This window comes from Falco punctatus (genome assembly GCF_963210335.1).
Source record: "Falco punctatus genome assembly, chromosome: 2".
Taxonomy (NCBI): Eukaryota; Metazoa; Chordata; class Aves; order Falconiformes; family Falconidae; genus Falco; species Falco punctatus.
Window position 1 is genome coordinate 22,799,158 of NC_137581.1, and position 21,446 is coordinate 22,820,603.

The 21,446-nt window shown below is 38.1% G+C and overlaps 1 protein-coding gene across 3 annotated transcripts in view; it reads right to left on the reverse strand.

Annotated features, from left to right (window-relative positions):
• USP12 (ubiquitin specific peptidase 12) overlaps nucleotides 1–21,446 on the reverse strand; it is a 39,283-nt gene that overhangs the window by 4,303 nt on the left and 13,534 nt on the right. For 2 of the 3 annotated variants that reach the window (XM_080376453.1, XM_080376454.1), the window contains exons 3-8: nucleotides 15,979–16,192; nucleotides 11,076–11,302; nucleotides 5,815–5,891; nucleotides 5,533–5,616; nucleotides 2,850–3,047; nucleotides 398–476 (exon numbers count right to left, since the gene is read on the reverse strand). In XM_080376453.1, coding sequence (XP_080232579.1) covers nucleotides 398–476; nucleotides 2,850–3,047; nucleotides 5,533–5,616; nucleotides 5,815–5,891; nucleotides 11,076–11,302; nucleotides 15,979–16,192 — 879 coding nt within the window. Of the gene's footprint in view, nucleotides 1–397; nucleotides 477–2,849; nucleotides 3,048–5,532; nucleotides 5,617–5,814; nucleotides 5,892–11,075; nucleotides 11,303–15,978; nucleotides 16,193–16,468; nucleotides 20,697–21,446 lie in introns of those variants that run through there. The other variant, XM_080376455.1, reaches the window with a different exon arrangement.

Sequence of the window (21,446 nt, forward strand, 5' to 3'; positions counted from 1 at the left end):
CTACTAGACTGACCCACTCCATTAAATCATAAGCTCCTAGTAAATAGGAACAAATTGCCCTCAGAAAAGAACTGCAGTAAAATCAATTTATCTGTATCTTTATTTGCCATGTCTTCTGGCCGCAGGAATGGCTAATTTAACAAAGGTGAAAGACAGTGGCCATAAACAGAGAAGATTCTTTCCAGAAGTATAAAACCAAAACGCAATTCAAAGTATTGTACAGTCAAATTGTATGACACAGCTCTGCACTCACAGTTACTGCTTATTTAGACTGGAGTTGAGCCCTCTTTTCATTAGCATACCAGTCCTTTTACTTTTAAGTATTTATATATACTAAGGGGGTCCATGCACTGTGGTCAATATGAAAAAAAAAAGTCCAGGGTTACATAAGGCTTACCTCAACAATATCATCATCAAAAAGCAACCAAAAATCATGACTCTTCACTATTGCAATATAATGTCCTCTGTTAGGGCCACTGTAAAATAAAATTAGAAAAGAACAGAGATAGTACACACATATGTGGAAATCTATGCCACTAATTTTTTTTTTCCTGGTAGAAAAGCAACACTTAACGGTAATTAAAATGGCTACTACTACAATTTTTGTTTGAATGTTTTTCTTTTTTCCCCCTCCACTTAGATCAGCTTCATAATAGCGTCTTACTTATCTCTACATTTAATATTGTGCTAAAAAAAGGATTATAATTTCCAATGAGGAATAAGCAGCACAGGCACTGAAAATATAAATGAAATTTTTAAAAGAGAGAGACGGAGAAGTGAAGTCAAGAAAACATTCTGATGATTCATAGGGACAAAACAGATCCCAAACTATTTCTGATCTTCAGCAAGGAAAAGTTGTAGAACTGCTGTTCATCTATACAGTCTCAATCAGGAATCTATTTGGTCCACTGTAAATAAAAATGGAATTAAATTGACAATTTAGAAGTCTCAAGAATCCTCACAGCAATGAGAAGGGCTCCCAATTAAACTAAACCTGTTATAATGCACAGATCTTCAGTTTATGGCAGATGAGAAATTTCTCCACAATGACGACACAAAAAAAAACCCCCAACTTTAAAAACGTTGTATTTCTCAACAGATTTCAAGTAAGGAAATAACACACTTTCTGAAATAGCTGAACCTTAAAACCAAAAGCAGACAACTAGTTAAAGCAGTTCTGCAGGTGCCTTAACCAGCTAACAGCACTAGTACAATCTTTCTGTCTAGACCAGGGAAGGAAGGTTGCCACCTGCAAGGGACAGGTCTGTGTACCACCCCCATAACTCAATGAAAGCAGGGATCCTCTCCTGACGTGGCTCTCAAGAGTGGTTAAGTTCCCAAGGCTACAGCTTGAGTGAGGCTTATTTTCCAACCTGCCCAACTTGAGATCTAGTCATTAACTCTAATGCAATCCTAGGTCTATCTGGGGAAGAACGGGTGCGTGGGTGGGACAAAAGGCAAGTAAATGGCCAACTACAGGGCAGGTCTGCCATTTGGAGGGACATCAGAAAGCTGGAAGAAAAGGCTGATAAGAACCTCATGAAGTTTGAGTACAAAGGCAAAGTCTTGTGCCAGACTAACTCCACCCAACTGCACCAGCTGCAAACCAGCTGGCTGGGTGGCCCCAGCAGGTCCACCAGATCAGCTGTCAGCTAGCAGAGCATCATTTTGGTGACAGGGCTGGGAGCACGCTGGACCGGACTGTAAGAGGAAAGCCAGCAGTAAAGTGATAATCCCTGCCACTGTGCGTTCTGGGATGCATAATTGGACATGGGATTCCAGACACGACCTTGTCAGTTTAAGGGAGAGACTGATAAACTGGATGAAGCCCAGTGGCAGGTCACTACATTTGTCAGAGGGCTACAGCACCAGATGGACAAAGAGAGGCTGAGGGAGCTGGCTTTATTCAGCCTGGAGAAGACTGAACGAGGAATCCCACTGCTGTCTTCCACTACCCAAAAAGAAGAGTTATAAAGAAATCAAAGCCATGCTACTCTCAGAAATGCACAGTGAAAGGACAAGAGGCAGTGGTCACGAACTGCAGCAAGAGAAATTCTAACTGGATATAGGAAAAAAAAAAATATCAATGTGAGAATGCTGATGGACTGGAACAAATTGCCCAAAGAGGCAGTGAAATCAGCATTCCTAGCCATGAAACCGAGCCTAGTAGAACCTAATCTAATGTCCAAGTTAGCCCTGCCTTGAACTTCAAGTAGCTGACCTCACAAGGAAAATTATTCTGTGATTCCAGGTATTAAATCACCGTTTTCAACTTCTATCTACTCAATAAGCAGTTTGAGGAGCAGCCCTGATTTTAAGACCTGAAGCCACAAAAACACTTGCTGAATACAGCAAAACCAAACAAAACTAACAGTCATGTTTTGAAAGCAAGGAAATGAAGTAATCAACAAAACTCATAATATATGGATATATTTCAGAAAACGTTGCTCAAGCCATAAAAAGAAACATCTTAAAGGAAATTCTTTATAGAGGAATCTGTTCTATAATGCTTTCATTCCTAAGGAACTTTTTTTAAAGTTTGTTTAAAAATACTCATTAAATCTTATTAGAATTGTATGATATTGCGTGTTCTGTCATTTTTTTTAAATATAGTTCATACAAAGATCTGTGATGTGAAATATACTGTAATCACTCTTCACAATGAACTGTCACAGCAACAAAGCCTTGTGGTCTGTCAGGATTGGTAGCATCTCCCCACAACGCATTCTTTCCTAAGAAACTTTTAAGAGGTCTTTCATGCTATTAGAGCAATGTGATACTGAGTGCATTGCTTTGTTTTTTAAACATAGTTACACAAAAAATCTGTTGTGTAAAATAAGAGTTATTACCTTCCACAATGAACTACCACAGCAACAAGGTCATACATTCTGTCAGGATTGGTGGCATCTCCTGAGGTGTTAAATAAACGAAGCTCTAAAGGAAAAACTACTCTATAAGAGAGTTTTGTGTATCGATGCAGCTGATCCATGTATTTAAATCTCTTCAAATGGAGAGCTAGAATCATTGGCAGCTTTTTTACTTTCATCCTGGGGGGGAAAAGAAAACAAACCACAAACCCAACAGTATTTCCAACATCCATCCAAAACATTCAGTTGATACCAACAGATGGGAAACCTGTCTTATTGAAGCCTTTAAAAATTTTTGCAAGCATTAAAAGAAGATCCGACAGTCAGCTGTTTAACAAATATATCCTGCATAGCTAAACTAAAAGCGGGTTTTAACAATTGAGAGAACTGTGAATGTATTTAAAATAGAAAGCTATAATACATAATATGAACAGCCATTATGAACCCACATAATAGTTTAGACATAATGACTGCATAGCACAGAATTCAATTTTTAAACATACCTACCCATAAGCTTTCCTGAGGTCCCAAAAGCAAAATCTAGATCCCACTTGGTGTACAGTGGACATATTGCAACAAAGTTGTTCCAGGGATCCTGTTTCAGCTGAATTTCTCAGTAAAACCAGCCAAGCCAAACAAGCTTTTTAAAATAAGCTGTTACACCACTTTGTTACATATGTGTTACTCCAAGTTTTCATATCAAGCCATTCATTTAACATTGCCAAGGGATACAAATAGCCCACCTTACCTCATCCTATCAAAACAAGGTAATACTGTGCCCTAGCACAGTGACTTTATACAAATGTTGCAGTGTTATTTTATGGCAGTCAAAGCCAGAAAGTTATAATCTAGTTTTACTAAGCGCGCACTGGCACCTTTCCCTAGTTTCAGGTACTGAGACCTCACATCAGCACCTACAAATCCTCCCCAGCCACCCACCGCTGGTCTGGCAGCAGGGAGACTTCCACTCTCCGGGTAATAAATTTGCCCATATGAACAGAGCAACCAAGCCAGAGCACTCTGCTTCTTGGCACAGCTAATTGCGTCAGATCAGCACTCTGCTGAATTTTTCAAACTGCCTTCAGCCCTGAAAGATATCTCAAAAGTTTCAACCATACAGCCCAGGTTTCAGACATGATCTACCAACCACCATATCTTCGGAAGGTCAGGACATGTTTGTGCAAGACAATCCTTTTTCAAAAGATTGGGGGCTGGGGATAAAATCCTTGAAAATACTCATCTTCCTTCCCTTTTTCTCATTAAACTTAGACTGATGGTAACCTGTAGGAAACCCAGCTAGACTCAAATTTTTTCCGTGGCCTGCAAGGGAGCTAGGAAATGAAAAAAGCAGAAGGGCAGAAAGATGACAGAAGCAACTATTTTTAGTGAGAGTTACATTTTTATTGTATTTCTGAGATACGGATACAATTTCTGCTCTTTCTTATTTCAAAATGAAGTCCTTTTCTTATAATGCAGCTGTGTTTGATAATAGGAGCTCTTTCATTGGTGGTGAACAGTACCCCAACCTTTGCTAGTTGAGTAGACACTACGGCAGATAAGCTCCACGTTGTAGACATGGAAGAAAATTATGACTAGTGAAACTGAACTTCAGCCCCACATGAAAAGCAAAACAGAAACAATAAAAGCTGTGTTTTGCCAGTATGGCAGTGCCTACAGCACAGGTTTATGTCAACACAGCTTATACTGGTCAGGGATCAATTACCTCCCACGCAGAAAAAGAGCTAAGGCAACAGAGAACAACAGGACAGACCTGGCTTCACCACCCTCTAATACACACTGATTAGTAGGCTTAGGCAATGCGTGAAGGCAAATTTTGCAGATGAGATATGCCAAAAGCCATGCGCTGAACCTATGGTAAACCAAATCAGTGGTATAACCAGTAGAGCATGTGAGCGTTCCCATCCCTTCAACCAAATACTTTCTCAGATCATAAATAACACACAGTACACAAAATCAGAGGTTTTTCAAAGAAGACTACAAGACTTATTAGGCAGACAAGAATTGTTTTTAAACAAAAAGAATTTCAGGATTGCACAGAGCTTCTGATGCTTTTCAGGAGCACTGTCAAGCAGAAGTTTAGCACAACTAAGTGTACATTTTTTAATAGATCTATTTTTTAATTTAGATTTAAATAAATTTAAATAAAAATTATAAAATTTTAAATAAAAAAAATAAACCAGAAACTCAGTTAACAAAAAAGTTACAGGCCTCAGTCTGACTGAATCAGAAAAAAAGTGCAATCAAACTGATATATTACCAAGTCACAACAAAGTTTAAAGAGTCACATGAAATCAGTGACTTTTCATCATTGCCCATAATCTTTGGTTAGTCACTGGCAGTTTGGTTTAACTTGTCTTTTTAACTTAGTTTTGGTCTTAAGACAATTCTTTTTCTCATTCGTGAAACAAATAATGATCAAAGAAGTCCCAAAATGCTTTATATGGATTCTCATTTCTCATGGAATTAGGCTCATTGAATTCAAGCTAGAGGAATGCCACCAAGTTACTCTCAAGTGGACGAAGAGTGGAAAAACTTAAGGGAAAAAGAACATTCTCCTCCTGCCTCATACACGCACGTACAAGGAAATACAACAGTAATTTCATTAAATACATGGGTTATTTTTTTCCCCCCGAGTCTGATATACCTTTTATGTGCTTCCTGCTTACTGCGACATTCTTCACAGTAATATTTGTATTCACTGCACAGAGTTTCTGTATTGCTGAAACCCCTGAATAAAAAAAAAAAAAAAAGCTATAGATACTAGTTTCTTGTCTGAAATATAAACAGGTACAATATAAACATAATTTTATACTCTTAAGTCTACGTAAGCTAGAATTTGCTAAGCCTGTGAGCTTTTAGTTTTACTTCCTGCTTTCTAGGTAAAAGACAAAAGACAAAGCATGAAAATTCAGATTTTTGTGTCCACCTTAAACAATGAGTAATTGAAGTATTCTGCTCCACATCAACTGAAAGGTCTAAGAAGTCTTCATCTTTGCTGCTTATCTGCATGAAAAAAACACAATAGATTATAGTTAAAAGAAGTTATACTAACTTAACTCTGTTCTTCAGTACCATTTTCCTACTGACAGAATGCATCTTGTACCTTATAACAGCTGTTTAAAATTGTTATAAGTGGCCTTTCTGTTTCAGAGATTTGCTAGATCTGATTTTGTTCAGGAAGAGGGAAGTATGTATGTGTCTGTGAGGGTATATAACGCCAGCTGTCATTATGCTGTCATTTCAGCTCAACAATATTAATACCAAGTTCCTTCTGCACCTCACTCTTTTCAGAAGAATACAATCACTGGGATTCTTCGTTTTCGTGCTCTCACCTCTGTTCTTCCCCTATGATTCCTTCCAATGGAAAGCTATGTATTTGCATATCATAGTGTCCCTAACAAAACAGCACAAATATTTTGAAGCCTCTTCCTGGCTAGATTCATACTTTCAATGAGCAGCAGATAGCAAATCTGCTGGTAAATGAGAGCTTGCAACTTCTTTTGATAGAGGCAGAACAGTGCACAGCCATTCCTTACAAAATACAAGAAAAACAAAGTAAAGAAGAAATTCCAAGAAGCAGAGAATACATTCCACCACAAATCCTGAAAAATGGTGATGGACAAAATCCACAGCTGCCCTGAAAATCAACTACGTTATTAAAAGGTTTAGGAAACAGCAATCTGCAACTTTAACTTTTGTCTGCTAGTGTTTCTTCTCTGTATCTAAAGATACTCAATGCCACTCATGAGGATGTCCTCTGCCTTTTGTGACTCCTAGGTACAAAAGTAAATGCTTTTAGAAAAGATGCCTGGTTGCAGTTTCTTGATTGAAAGCAGGCAGCTACAGGACAACTGATAAAAGCTGACCTTCAAAACATGAGATTTATGTTCCCTTTTCAATTCAGAATAAAAATAAATTTAGAAAGTTGTTCTCTGATTATCAAGAGATGAGAAACACACAGCTCCTAAAGGCAGCATAAATGGAGAATAAAAAGAAAAACATAGGTGGTCAAGACAACTATTTTTGAGAATTAATACCATAGGGCAAACCCCAAAACTAATGAAATTAACTTAAAAGCTTCTGTTAATACCTGTGAGAAGACTAGGCAAGGATTCCTCCCACCCTTCTGTACCTAAATCTTTCCAAGAATAAGTGTACATATACAAAAAAGTCAGCTATGCCAGTATACGTCACATCTCCTATATTATTTAGATACCGAAGCATAACATTTATACTTTTAAAGAGATCACAGAACATATATGGAAAACTTCCAATATATTTTTAGGGTGGGAAAATAAAAGCCACCTGCATCTTCAGTGGGCTGCACGTTTCCTGTCTTCAGGGATGCACTATGGTTTAGTTGTGTGGACTATTCCTCAAAATATCCCACTGCAAACCACTTTTGGAATTACCAAACTTGAGTTCATAACACTAAGAACGCTGGTGGAAATCATCTTACCCTAGGGATTAAGAATGGCTCAGGAAAAAAAAAATCAATTCTGGAAAATACTCTGCTGCTGTCTTCAGCTAGGACAGCTGGAATTAAGCGGTCATGTGATCAGTGTTACTCAGACATGCAATTAGATAATTTTTCCTTTCTTGGTCTAATGAAAGAAAATTCCATGAAACAATAAAGATTTCACAGGCAGCTTTATCCCACACGAAAGCTCCAAAGGTGGGGGGGGAGATGAAGAAAAGGAAAGGAATATGTTGTACTTAGTTCAAAAGAAATTGGTACTGAACCCAAAAGTTCACAAAAGGAATTCTTCCATTCTTAGTGATAAAACTGATAATACTGCCCTAAAGAACCCCCCTCAGGTTAGCCAGTCCACTGTGTACTTAGGATCATCAGGAACCATTAAAGGCTGTACTGAAATAATAGCCAAGTGGATTTTTTCCATCCATGTTGATTATTTAGAAATTGCTATTTTTCATTTTTAAGATTGGTTTGAACATCAATATTTGAGCAGTACTTTTTTCCCCAACATAAACTCACGCAGTTTTAATTAAAAAAAAAAAAAAAAAAAAAGAATAAAAATGCCACCCTCCACGCTAACCAGCCTGACCCTGCCCTTCTGTAGAGGTTCCATTTCAAATAAACATCACTAAGTTCATGAGACTAAAGTCAACAAATCTATATATTTCAACCATCTATAAACTGAAAAGAAGGTGGACACAGTCAGAAAACCTCATCACTTGCAGAATCAAGCCCTGTTGCATTCAAAAAGCCACCTGAGTGCTCCTAACGGGAGCATCTGAATAATAGTGAAGAATTTGGGTGTTTCAGTACTCTGGCTAAAGGGGATAGTATATTGTTCTCACATGAAGGACGTAGTCTGCACTCAAAACCGCTCAGCTGTGCTCTGATGAGCAGTGCCATGCAGGACAGAAAACTCAGGCGGCTAACACTCATGGAATCTGTATTTCTTTTTCAGTTTGGAATTTCACTAGCAATGTGAACCAGCTCACTGACAAAAGAGCTTTTGCAGCTGTAGGCTCCCATGCGTGCTAAGACAGAAACTAATTTTAAATGAAGCTGAAACAGAGGGCATGATTTATCTTGGTTTCCAAAAACAAAACCAAAAAAAAAAAAAAAAAAAAAAAAAGAGAGAGAAAAAACCCCAACCAAACAACAGTAGGGTATATTTAATGCTTCTATAATACTCCTGTAAAAAAGACCACTGAGATTTTCCTTATTGCCTTCTCCAGTCCACAGTAGAATTGACCCAAAGCCTTTTATGTCTAGTAGAGGCATTTGAACACAAGAGCAAGACCACCAGCTGGAGAAAAACATTACAATTTCCTATTTTTCTCTGTGGAAGTACTGCCCACATTTAGCTGTTTCAAATTTAATCTTAATGAAGTCAATTACATTATTTTCTGGTTTACTGTTATTCTTTCCTTAAATTGTGACAGAAACCTGTACAACCAATGAACTTCTAGATAATTGTTATCAATTAGCCACAAAAATACTGCCTCTATCAAGGATGGGGGAAAGCATCACAACAATAAATCACATTAAAAGCATGTAAAGACAACTTATAATCTGTTTTGATACTTATTTGGTTTATAGTGTGGTTTGATCCATGACACAAATCTTTGTTAAAGAATTAATATCTATGTTCCTTATATCCCATATATGCCCATACTTAAACTGAGCATAAAGTTTTAGTCAGTTAATCTTTTATCTTAAATACATGGCTAATGTGACATGTGTCCTGGAAAGAAGCTCTTCTCTATAAGGACAAATGAAACTAGAATAAAATCTTGCCATGCTGATTTTAGGAACATTGAGTAGGTTTGGCCAGTTAGAAGATAATCATTCTCATTTAGACCAAAGATATATTATGCTTTACATTTAAGTATGTATTAAATTGCAAATTTTAATTAAAAATATACTAAGGTTATTGTCTTATCATTAAGCACAAATCCATCCACTATTGCTGTCGTCTTCTACATGAGTTATATCAAAGTACTCCCGACATTTCAAGTTATATCTTTAAACACAGAAAGACTCTAAATGCCAACAGCTTGCAATAAACATTAAAACAATCATATATGCTGACTGCATTTGAAAGCAAGGCATTATTCACAGTAATATTACTTATTTAATGTGCCTAAATGTGTTTCTAAGTGCTTATTTTCAGAACACTGTGTTTTAATTAGACACAAGCTGATATATCGGATAGACAGAAGCTGATAAAATAGTTTGCAGATTATTAGGACCTGGAAAACAAAGGCCCTAATATACTAAAATCAATGTGTATTAGAAGACTGAATATAAAATTCAACTCTCCAAGGAGGCATTGGGGCAAACAGACATGGTGTACCTTGTTCAGCAATGGCTAAAAGAAAAACAGAACTGAGCAATATTAGTGGAACTCTCAAGAATTGTGATAGGCCTGATAACTAATAAAATACGCTGTAAAGAGCATGTCAGCATTTTAAAATTGTATTAAGGACTGTACCTAGATAAAAATCCTGACAGCAGTAATTCACTAAGCCATAGTGAGGAAAGATAATGATGTCTGTCATGTTAAGAAACTAAGCTAAACTCATTTTCAAGAAGAAAAAAATATCACTTCAAGAACTAAAAGAGAAGCAATTGACAGTTTCCACGAAATACTTATTAGGGAGGGGAAATCTACCAGTAAAGAACATACCGTAGCTAGACATCAGCACCTAGATTACTCAAAATTCCATGATCTACTGATGCCTGCAGTTACATTACATACAACATTAGGAAGCTATTTTCTTTAAAATAAAAGACGGAGTATTTCTAGAAGATGGAGAAAATTACATGTGAATTACATAGATTTAATCTCATTAATTCCTCCTTTCCAATGTCATGCTGAAATATGTGCGTTACCTAATTAAGGAAAATAGGTACGAAGAGTTGCACAAAACCCAGTCATTTAGCTTTTTACAATATCTAAGGCACAGACCATGACAGAATTACTGTAATTTTCAAATTGTGCTGCTTTTTCTCTTTCTCAAGCTGGTAAAATCCAGCTGTAAGCTTTTTCTGAAATATATGCTTTCTCTTATTGTAGAGCTATTCTCAAAGAAAATTTTAGTATCATTTACTCAAAGAAGGAGTTTATTTCTTAGGGTCTAGTATTAGAAGAATTCCGGTGGACAGACTTTTAGGAAAGGATTACTTTTTCTGCACACTAAGATGTTCTTTGAGAACCCCAGTCTACGTCTTGATGCCAAGAGCCAACCACAGTATCTTGATTTCAGTGGCTTTGAATTTACAAACTATAAATTGGTGGTAACTGATTCCGAATACTTATTCAAGGAACGTATCACTAAGCATGACATTAAGTTATCAAGACATTAAATTTGAGAAGTCAACATCCCAAAGTAGCAGGCTTCATTGCTCTTAGGAATACATAAATGTAGAATTTTCCAACCCAAATTATGAAGTTGATTATGATCACACTGACAAAAATTCAGTTGGGCATTTTTCTAATATTGACCAAAAGCCTTTCCCTACATTTCACGCATCAGCTGCTGAAATTTTCTAACTAACAACAACCACCAAAAAAAGCAAATGTTCATAGGAACATTAAAATTTCTAAAGAAAAACTAATCTAGCATGTTAGTTTGTTGAAAGAAATTAATCATGAAACAGAGGTTCTGAAACGTGGAAGAATTAGTTTTATGAAGTATATACAGACTTACAGTTTCACATGTAAGACATCTGGTTTCATTAGTTAATGTTCCCTGAAAGATTTCATGAACCCAGGTTGGGTCTGGTGGGCTGTTATTTTCATTGTCGATGTTGCCATTAGGTAAGCGACCGTTTTGTTTCTCTTGTTTTCTTTCCTCTTGCAAGATATCCGCAATCGTATTTAATAGATAGTTTAAGAACTCATGTGCATCCTGTTGCATGTAATTATCAAAAAGCTCTACAAGATAAAACAACAGAATTTCAATTAATTGGTTAGTGCTATACTACAAAAATGTTTTTAAAAGAAGTCAAATTTCAAAACCAGTCTTTATTTCACATCCTGAATCATTCCTGACTACATCAACTCAAAATGTGTACTTTATAAACTAAGCCAAAAACATAAGGGGGGAAGGACAGGAGGGCATCAGCTTACGAAAATCTCTCAGCTGATCAGAATCACAGGAGAAGATCAGGTTTGAGATCATCTAAGGAACCTGAAGGCACACAACTCCATGGGAACTGATGAGATGTATCCACAGGTCCCAAGAGAAGTGGCAGATGAAGTAGCTAAAACACTATCCCTCACATCTGAGAAATTGTGGCAGTCCGCTGAAGTTCCCATGGACTAGAAAAGGGGAAATATAACCCTCAATTTTAAAAAGGGGAAAAAAGAAGACCCAGGGAACTACAAACCAGTCAGTCCCACCTTGGTGCCCAGCAAAATCATGGAGCAGGTCCTCCTGGAAACTGCGCTAAGGCACATGGAAAATAAGGAGGTGATTGGTGACAGCCAACATGACTTCACCAAGGACAAATCATGCCTTGTTGTAGCCGGAGTCCAACTCAGTCAGCCTCACACAGGGCACCAAATGTTGCAGCACAATCAAACTAGTAGGCTGTTAAGAAGGCTTTACCATTGGTCAGATTCTACTGTCTGTGCTGTATCTCCTTCAGAGGTCAGACCACACTGCTTCTCATCCACCCAACCCCCTCCCCTCAGTGCTATTTAACCACTTAGCAGGAACGAGCTACAGCTGCACATCATCCATGTCAACCAACCCACTGCCTTCGAGGCAAGGCCACAGCTGCATATTATCAATGCTAATCAACCCACTGCCTTCAGTCCTCTACAATGCCTGACAAATCTGGTGGCTTTTTAAGACAGATGTACAGCATTGGTGGATAAGAGAAGAGCAAGTGACATCATCTACTCAGACTTGTGCAAAGCATCTGACAGTGTCCTGCATGACATCCTTCTCTCTAAATTGAAGAGATGTGGATTTTATGGATGGACCACCCCATGGATAAGGAATTGGCTGGATGGTTGTGCTCAAAGAGTTGCAGCCAACAGCTCGATGTCCAAGTGGAGACCAGTGATGATGAGTGGCGCTCCTCAGGGGTCGGCATTGGGACCAGCGCTGTTTAACATCTTTGCTGGCAACACGGACAGCGCGACTGAGCGCACCCTCAGCAACTTTGCCGGCAACACCGAGCTGTGTGGTGCAGCCAACACGCTGGAGGGAAGGGATGCCATCCAGAGCGACCTTGACAGGCCTGAGGGGTGGGCCAGTGTGAACCTCACGAAGTTCAACAAGGCCAGGTGCAAGGTCCTGCACATGGGTCAGGGCAATCCCAATCACCAGTACAGGCTGAGTGGGGAATGGACTGACAGCAGCCCTGAGGAGAGAGGCTTGGGAGTGTTGGTGGACAAGAAGGTCAACATGAGCCGGCAATGCGCACTCACAGCCCAGAAAGCCAACCGTACCCTGGGCTGCATCAGAAGCAGCGTGGCCAGCAGGTCGAGCGAGGGGATTCTCCCCCACTGCTCCGCTCTCATGAGACCCAGCTGGAGCGCTGTGTTCAGCTCTGGGGCCCCCAACAGAAGACAGACATGGACCTGTTGGAGTGGCTCCAGAGCAGGGCCACAAAGATGCTCAGAGGGCTGGAGCACCTCTCCTGTGAAGACAGGCTGAGAGTTGGGGTGGTTCAGCCTGGAGAAGGCTCCAGGGACACCTCAGAGCAGCCTTCCAGCACCTAAAGGAGCCTACAGGAAAGCTGGAGAGGGACTTTTTGCAAGGGCATGTAGCAATAGGACAACGAGAAATGGTTTTAAGCTTAAAGGGAGTAGATTTAGATTCAATATTAGGAAGAAATTCTTTCCTGTGAGGGCGGTGAGGCCCTGGCACAGGTTGCCCAGAGCAGCTGTGGATGCCCCATCCCTGGCAGTGCTCAAGGCCAGGCTGGATGGGGCTGTGAGCAGCCTGGTCTGGTGGGAGGTGTCCCTGCCCGTGGCAGGGGGGTGGGACTAGGTGATCTTTAAGGCCCCTTTGTCTTTCAAGAGCTGAAATATTGTTTCTGGAGATTGGTATATGTGGCACCTTTACAACGTGGACTTGTTGGCTAGACGGTAATGGATTCACTATCCTTTCTGCTTTATGTTCTCAGTTTGTCAACATTTCTAAGCATGATAATTTTAGGATTAATTCAGTGGAAGGGGAGTAAGTTTCACTGGCACATACTTGCATTGTATAGCAATGATACAAATTAAATCACAAAGTTGAACTCTTTCTTACAAGTTACTCTTTTTTATGTTTTTTTATGTTTATATGACCAGGAATTGTTACAAGGATATTTACCCGCCAATTTCCAAACCATCCTGTATCACTGGCTAACATTATACAAGTCTTCTAGTGTGCAATTACTTCAATTGATTATAACTTGCAATTTGCTTGCAGTTCAAGAATATACTACGACACTGGCCTTCAGTGGAGGGATAGCTCCCAGGACTGAAAAGATGAACGAAAAAGATACTGAGTGAAGTTTAAGTTTTGAAGTGCATACAGAGACTAAATGGAAGCTTTACTATTATTCACTTGATGGCATCCAGGAGTAAACTTCAAATAGAAAAAAAAAAATCCATTCCTGAGTTAAGAGCAAAGTAGAGAAAAATTTATGCTAATTTAGATCACTGGGAGAGGTTAAGTAGTTCAATAGGTCAGCCAAGAGTATGAACCAAGTATCATGAACTACACGCTATAAGTTCAGCTCTGAATCTAGCCAACTGTAATGTCTTTATTTAATCAGGTAAATCAAGGCAGAACAAGGGCTACAAGTCTCATGAGATAAAACACTTCAGAGGTTCTTCACAGCACTGCATCACAGCCCTCCCAGGGCTATGTGCCCAGTCAGTAAATTAGCGTTAAGTACAACAGAATGAAAGCTACACATTGTTCATTTTATGATTACAATTTAAGCAAACATAATGGTATCCCTTCGGCTGATTTCAAGCCAGCAGCTGCTTCCCAGCCATCTATGCTTTAAGTTCATTAATACATATATGTTATATTCAGACACTGAAAATAAAGATGGAATAGCAGCACTGCAGCCTGGAATACATTAAGATTATGTTCTCAGTCATCACCATGATATAGCTGGATAGTGACTGGAACAGAATCTAGATCAGTGTTGCATACCTACCTGATTCTTTAACTAACTCTTTGTTAAAGTTCAAAATCATACACCTTTACAATAAGCGCTTAATAGCATGTATTATGTCCATGTAATCACTGCCTGACATTTTGGCCATTTATTTGCAGAAAAGGTATGTATCACCATTAAGAGAGACCCAAAGGGCCAAGAAGAGCTGAACTTTCACACCTGATTTCTCTAATGAAGATTTTTCAATTGCCTTCTCCCACTTAGAATGTTAGAGTCATGACATATTTAAAGATTAAAAAGAACACTTTCTAGAAAGAACTTTATGGCACCTGTGGTTTACTTTCTGCTTTCCATTTAAGCCATTCTCCACATTTTTCATAGTTAGTCAACATTCTTGGCATAATGAACTATTTCTGTAAATGCATCAAACATACAAGCATACTTACTCAAGTATACGTAAAGAATTGAATGGCAGCCTTCTATTCTGCATAGGTAAGAGACTGTACATTACCTGAAAGCTTTTTTTAACAACAATATTACAACTCACGGTGTGCATTTGTTGGAGGGGTCACTTCAAATTAGGAATGTCATTATGAAATCTTATTTCTTGTTTTTACTACAGAGATGGTCATCACAACATTTAAGCACTTTTTTTTAGTCTGCATATATAGTCTTGGAGAGATTACAACAGTATGAACATGTCTTGCAGCACTGTTAAATATGGTATCTCATACTGTTTGTTTAAATCTAGCCGTTATTTTTAGAAAAAATGTATATATTTTTTTTAATAATAGTGTATCCAAATTGAGTAGAAGATTGCAAGTTTTCATTTATATTTTAACATTGAATTATTTTCTAAAATAGTTTGAGCAACTAGCCCTGCAGGTAAGAAACACAAAACGTTAAAAATCTCTGGAAAGCTTCTGATATTTAGGATATCAATTACACTAAAGAAACAAACAAAAAAACCAGCCAAAACACTACTTACTGATTTTAAAATTCATCATTAATCCTTTAAAAAGTAAGTCAAGCTAAGTATTGCATAAATTCTAGATTAATTTAAAAATTTGTGAGGTTTTAAGCTAGATTCTTGCAGGGAAGTCTTAACATCCTTTCCACAAACTCAGTTTGGGAGACTGATTCTGCATTCGAAAAGTAATGCTTTTTTAAACACAGAACGAAAGTCTTACAGTGAATTTTGATTATAAAAATACAATTCATAGAGAGGCAGTATGAGCCAGCAATTTTATAAGCAGCCACTGACAATACTCTCGAGTTCTACAGGAAGAGAGAGACAAAGATTCTCTCTCAAAACGGATCCAGGGTTACCCTTATTCTAGGGTCACCTCTTCTTTACACTGCAGCACCAAGGACACTTTCCCATGCTTAACAAATATGTAGGTATTCCATTATGTCAACTTCAAAAATAAATCATAATTGCTATCATTATTACATAACAAAAGACAAAAAAATTACCGTTTTCTTTTCGTAATCTTGTTATAAATTTCTTGGGAGGTATTACTCCAACTTTTTTCTTCTGGGTGGCTATACTGTGGAAGAGATCAGCTAAGCATGTAAGGAGATTCTCTTTTTTTCTTGGTTGACTCTTGTATGCTAAGACTTTGTCTCGAAACGGTCGACAAAAATAAAGTGCCTGAAGAACTGAATTGCAGTAGCATGTATTCCCAAACTATAAAATAAGAGAGAGGTCTATTAGATTGCATTGTATTACTTTAGAGGGGTAAAATTAAATCCAAAGTATAAGAGAATGCATAAGCAGGGGCACATTTTCTGCAAGTCATTTTTTCTTGACTTTAAGGTGATAGTAAAGCATATTTCTGTTTCACAAAGGATTAACAAGTACACTCTACATAAATGCAAGAAAAACCCAGGTAAATTTGAACAACACTATATAATCATCTCACTTGTAAATTTCATTTATTAGCCATATTTTGCATTTACTTACCTCAAAATGTTCAACAAATACTACCAATTTCACAGCTCCCAAAATATGCCCAGGTTAAAATACCCATCTACCACAAGTGAGCCACAGCAGTGAAGAACAGGCACAGCATGACCTTGTACTGTAAAGAAATTCAGCTGTAAATTCAGAGCTTCTCAGACACTTCAGAAATTGGATTCTGCAAATCTTACTAGTTGTGTGATCAAAGTCAGAAATAGCTGCTTTAACCTGTTACTACATTCTCAGTTCTCATTTTAGGGTGACAGGATTGGCACGCAGGAGTTTTCTTAGAACACCGCAACATGGCTTGTTTAGAATTCAAACCTACAGCAACAGCTGGTAGTTTCAAATCAAGGCTGAAAGGAAAAGAATGCCCAGTTTGGACATGGGCATTCTGAAGGAGGATTGGCATGCCGGATTTTTCTTTAAACAATGCAACATGGCTTGTCTAGGATGCAAAGCTACAGCACAGTTGGTAGCTTCAAATCAAGACTGAAAGGAAAAGAACGGACAATTTGGACACAGGTGTTTTGAAGGAGGCAAGCCACTCAATGGAAAGGGGGCAAGCAGAGTCAGCAAGAAAAGCATCCACAACTCCCTTCATACCAGGATACTCCAGGTGTTCCTCTTCCCCAGACTCATTTCCAGTTCTTAGGCATTTGAGTCCTGTGATCACTGACATTGTCTCCAGCTCACCCCAACACCTCAAACCTCCCTATCACCGGTGTGAAGGTACCATGAGCTGTTGGTGGATAGAGCCACTCTCATTTTATGCTGCCCTCCTCCAGTGAAATCTATTATCTAACACTGAAAGGGTGAGAAAAATCTTTACAAGGCACTCTGCAAGCAATCCACCCTTTCAGCTGCAGTCACTCAGCCTGTGGATTCAAGCAAATACCTACCACACGCGTTGTGTAAAATGTGAAAATAATGTTCATATTTACATTGTATTTAAAGATGATAGTACATATGGGTAGCAAATCCTAAGCATATTGTGATGGGGAGACTGTTACATAGCAATATTTGGAGATATTTTAAGAGCAGGTTCTTTCAACAGAAAAAAAGAACTAAAAGCTTTTACTTCTTGGGAATAAAAGGGAAGTAACTGTTCTTTGCTCTCTCCCAATTGAGACAATGACAAACAAGAGCACCATGCAATTAAATCACTAAACTGAAAAATAAGTTGTTTTCCTTTGTTTTAAATTAATGAAATATGAAGAACTACTTTCTAAATACCTGCCACTCAAAAAATGAGTAAGAAGTATATTTAAAAAAAAAGATATTAAGAAGTCTTAAGATCTCCATAATAAAAAGTGAGGAAATTAACACCCATTATTTTTATTTATTTAAGCTAGGGAAAATGCTTATATTAGCTTCTTTGTGGTCCAAATCTGCACTCAAGTAGGTCAATGAACTTAAGAGGAAAACCAGGGCTTTTTTCCTTAAAGGAAGAAGATGAAATCACACAGAAGTTTATGTCAAAACATTTAATACTGTAAGCTAACTATTTATGAGTTGATAATTAGAACTAGCCATGAAAAGAGAAGTACATTAAAATGTTAAGGAAGTTCTTAAAATTAAATCAAGTGGGAAAAGTGCTAAAATTTCTACAGCAAATGTCAGAAGATGAAAAGGCAGCAAGTTAGAAGTTTTGCAACATTCCAGTTTTAAAAAGGAACAGTCTGATGATAAATTAATTAGAATGGTAAACATCAGTGAGAGATGACCAAAATATGAAGCAATAGGGAATTCAGAAAGCTGCATAAAATTCAGATTAATTTAATATGCATGTATGTTAACCTATACGCCAGTGGGCAAGAAATAAAAGCAAGCAGACTTAAGTTCATAAAAGGTCTTCTTCACCCAAATTCAGAAAGACAGTAGGCAACAGAAGACTGAATACAAACTCCTGAAGAAAATTCAGTTCACATTTGTTTTATGTCTAAAACATCAGTCTTCATCCCTTCAAAATTTTAAATAGTTTTAAAATAAAAGCTTCTAATCTTTAAAAAATTATAATTCTACCTGTACTGAACAAGGGGAGAAGGGAGGGAGGTTTCTAGACTGAGCAAATAGGGAATTTGTTACAGAAATAAATGCTGGCCTTACCACCACCACTACTGTACTTCCCATCTTTGACTCCAATGCAAAAGCACACCCTTCATTTAGAAAACACCAAAGACCTTGCTCTAGTCCCCCCACCCTCCCACCAGGTACCGAACACCTATACTTCTTTCTACTCCCGCTCCTTGGATGCTCAGCCCTAGGCGCCTGCCTCCTCCCGCGCAGGCGGCACTGCCTCAGCACAGCACCCGTCCGGTGCGCCCGCTCTGCACGGCGTAACACAGCGCTTGGGAAGTCCGCCTCAGGACAACGGTAGAGAACTGTTAAGAAAGACCATCACGGTAAATTTGTATCTTAAACTGCCAGCCTGTATGGCTTGCCGAAACTCCTCTGTCTCATTCAGGGGAAGGTAATAGGGGTTATATACAGCAGAGCTATTTTAACCCACGTTCTCAACTGCTTTCTTGCTTGCCTCCTTATTTCTGTGAGGACCATCTTAAGATGCACGTATCTAAGAAAAGTAAAAGACCGCATTTTCTCTTTTTTTTCAGTACATACTGTTCTTTTCTAAATTCTGAGAAATCAGATTATTTCCTTTCACAAAAATACTGCACACTTTATCTTTATGTTTCCCACACACACCCCTTTCTATTTTTTAATTCCTAAGTCAAAGTTACAACACCCAAACCAGTGTGAAAATTACAAAAAAAAAAAAAAAAAAAAAAAAAGAGACACAATCAGGAAAGTTGCAACAAAACCACCACATACTCACTAAGGCTTAGAGCCTTATAGTTTACTCTTCTGATGCAACATACAACTGGAAAGAAACTTGGCTGTTGAACCCCACAGATCTACAAACACAAACAAGAGATCTACAAGAACTTGGATCTACTTGGAACACTGTCTTTGTGCAGCTCTAGGGTTCCTCCCAACTCTGACGCACTGGCAGCACTGAAAACTTTTTATTTGTTGCAATGGGCCATACCAGTAAACAGGATTTCTCCAAACACGCATATCCATTGCAAGAGACTGAATAACCAGAATTTCTTCTCTAGAAGTCTAGGAAACTGCTGAAGAGCTACCAGAGTAGCTCTTACGAGACGACAAACACTGACTACTTCATACTCACTGGATAAAATCATCGATTTAACTTGCAAAGCACATGCATTTGAATAGTTCACATTACTGCACTGTAGAGGGAAAGAATGAATAATGACAGACAGACTTGATGTTCCCGACTGTCCATGAGCATGAGACAACATACTATCAACATTTCCATCCTATCATGTGTCCCAAGCATTTCCTGATTCTGTGATTTAGTGAATGGCATTGTCCTTTCAAGCCTAAGCTGAATTCTGCATTTAAAGCTTTCACTGACAGATTCAAACATCCCATCCAACATCTGGTCTCCCACATGTGTCCCATAACTGCCCTTTCTTACTTCTCCTTCTACCTCTCAAATTGTTCTTTCAGCACATCCTCTGAATAAAACCTAGATCTTTCCACAAAGCTGGAACGGAGGTAAGATTGTGCTTCTACCTTCTCTTCTTTTACACTACATTTACCACAAACATCTCTGTATCAGAACTGTCATCTTTAAAATCCTGTCCTGCATTCCAGACATCTCAAACGGCTAGCTATCACACAGTTAGAAGAGAGCTATTGATTTCCACATTATCTCCATTTTTTCCATTTACTCTTGACAAAGTTAGGACAAACAAAATCTATAAACAAATTAGAAAAGTTTAGCAGTAAATGTGAATGAACCTCTAAGAAATTCATTTCTTGTAATTGCTATAAAACAATTTGAGAAATCAATGAAGGCAAAAATTGTGAATTCTACCACTTCTCAATCTAATAGTACTCAATTTATTATCTAATTATCTAATGTTTCTTTTAATTATCAGTAGCTGCCATTCTTTCTGAATGACCACTGGCCATAATTTGTTAATGAAGCAACCTTTCCTCTTCCTGATAATTTAAATTCTGCAAGCTTATTACACATTCATGGCATATATACTGTGTTAGTAAACACCATCTGTAGAACAGGTATGAAAGCAGTCCAAGCAACAATGTGGCTGAATTTCCTTAACCAACCACTGTACCTGAAAAACGCAGCACCAGCGTGCCATAGATGTAATGGAATCCCATTACTATTTGTTACACATAAAACTTTTATTGTTTAAAGCTAAAATATGCAACATTCCTATATTGCACAGAAAGTTAAGAGCACTCTGAGGTATCTTAGCTGCCCGCCTCTTACGTGTATGGTTGAGGGCAATGACTTAAAGAAAGATCTCCCCTGAAATTTCCTACTCCCTCTGGACTACAGAAACAGAATTTCTTGATAATTCATTACATATTAGGAAGATTGCCCTTTACTGAACTTTTCCTCAAGCGTACAAAATATGTAAAACTTCAAGATGAGGCACATAATACAACTTTACTGTTAAGTCTTAAATCCTATCTGGACTTGGACAAGACATTAGGAAGCCAGATTATCTATCAATAGAATAACAGATTTTAGGAAAGACAAGACTAGCATTGATGGAAAGCTTGAGCTCTGCTACCAAACTAACAAGGATTAACAGTTAAACTAGTGTATTTCCTCTTTCCAGAGAAACACCACCTCATTTTGAAGGTATTTCAATTTTCATGAGAAAGGAAAAAAATCACCAATTTAAGTCATGGCATTTGAGATGCAAGTAAATCAGCTTATCAGTAAGAGTGTTCACTGACTGCACAGTGTGTACTTGGATTGCAGACTCTCAAACCATGTCCCAGTGCTAAGACCCTAGAGGTAGAGACCTATGTTATCATAGCAGGACAGCATTAGAACTCATTTTCATTAAGAAAAGCGAGATGATAGCTCTTGTTAAATCAATTTAGTTTAAACACATACATTCTGAAGCCCCAG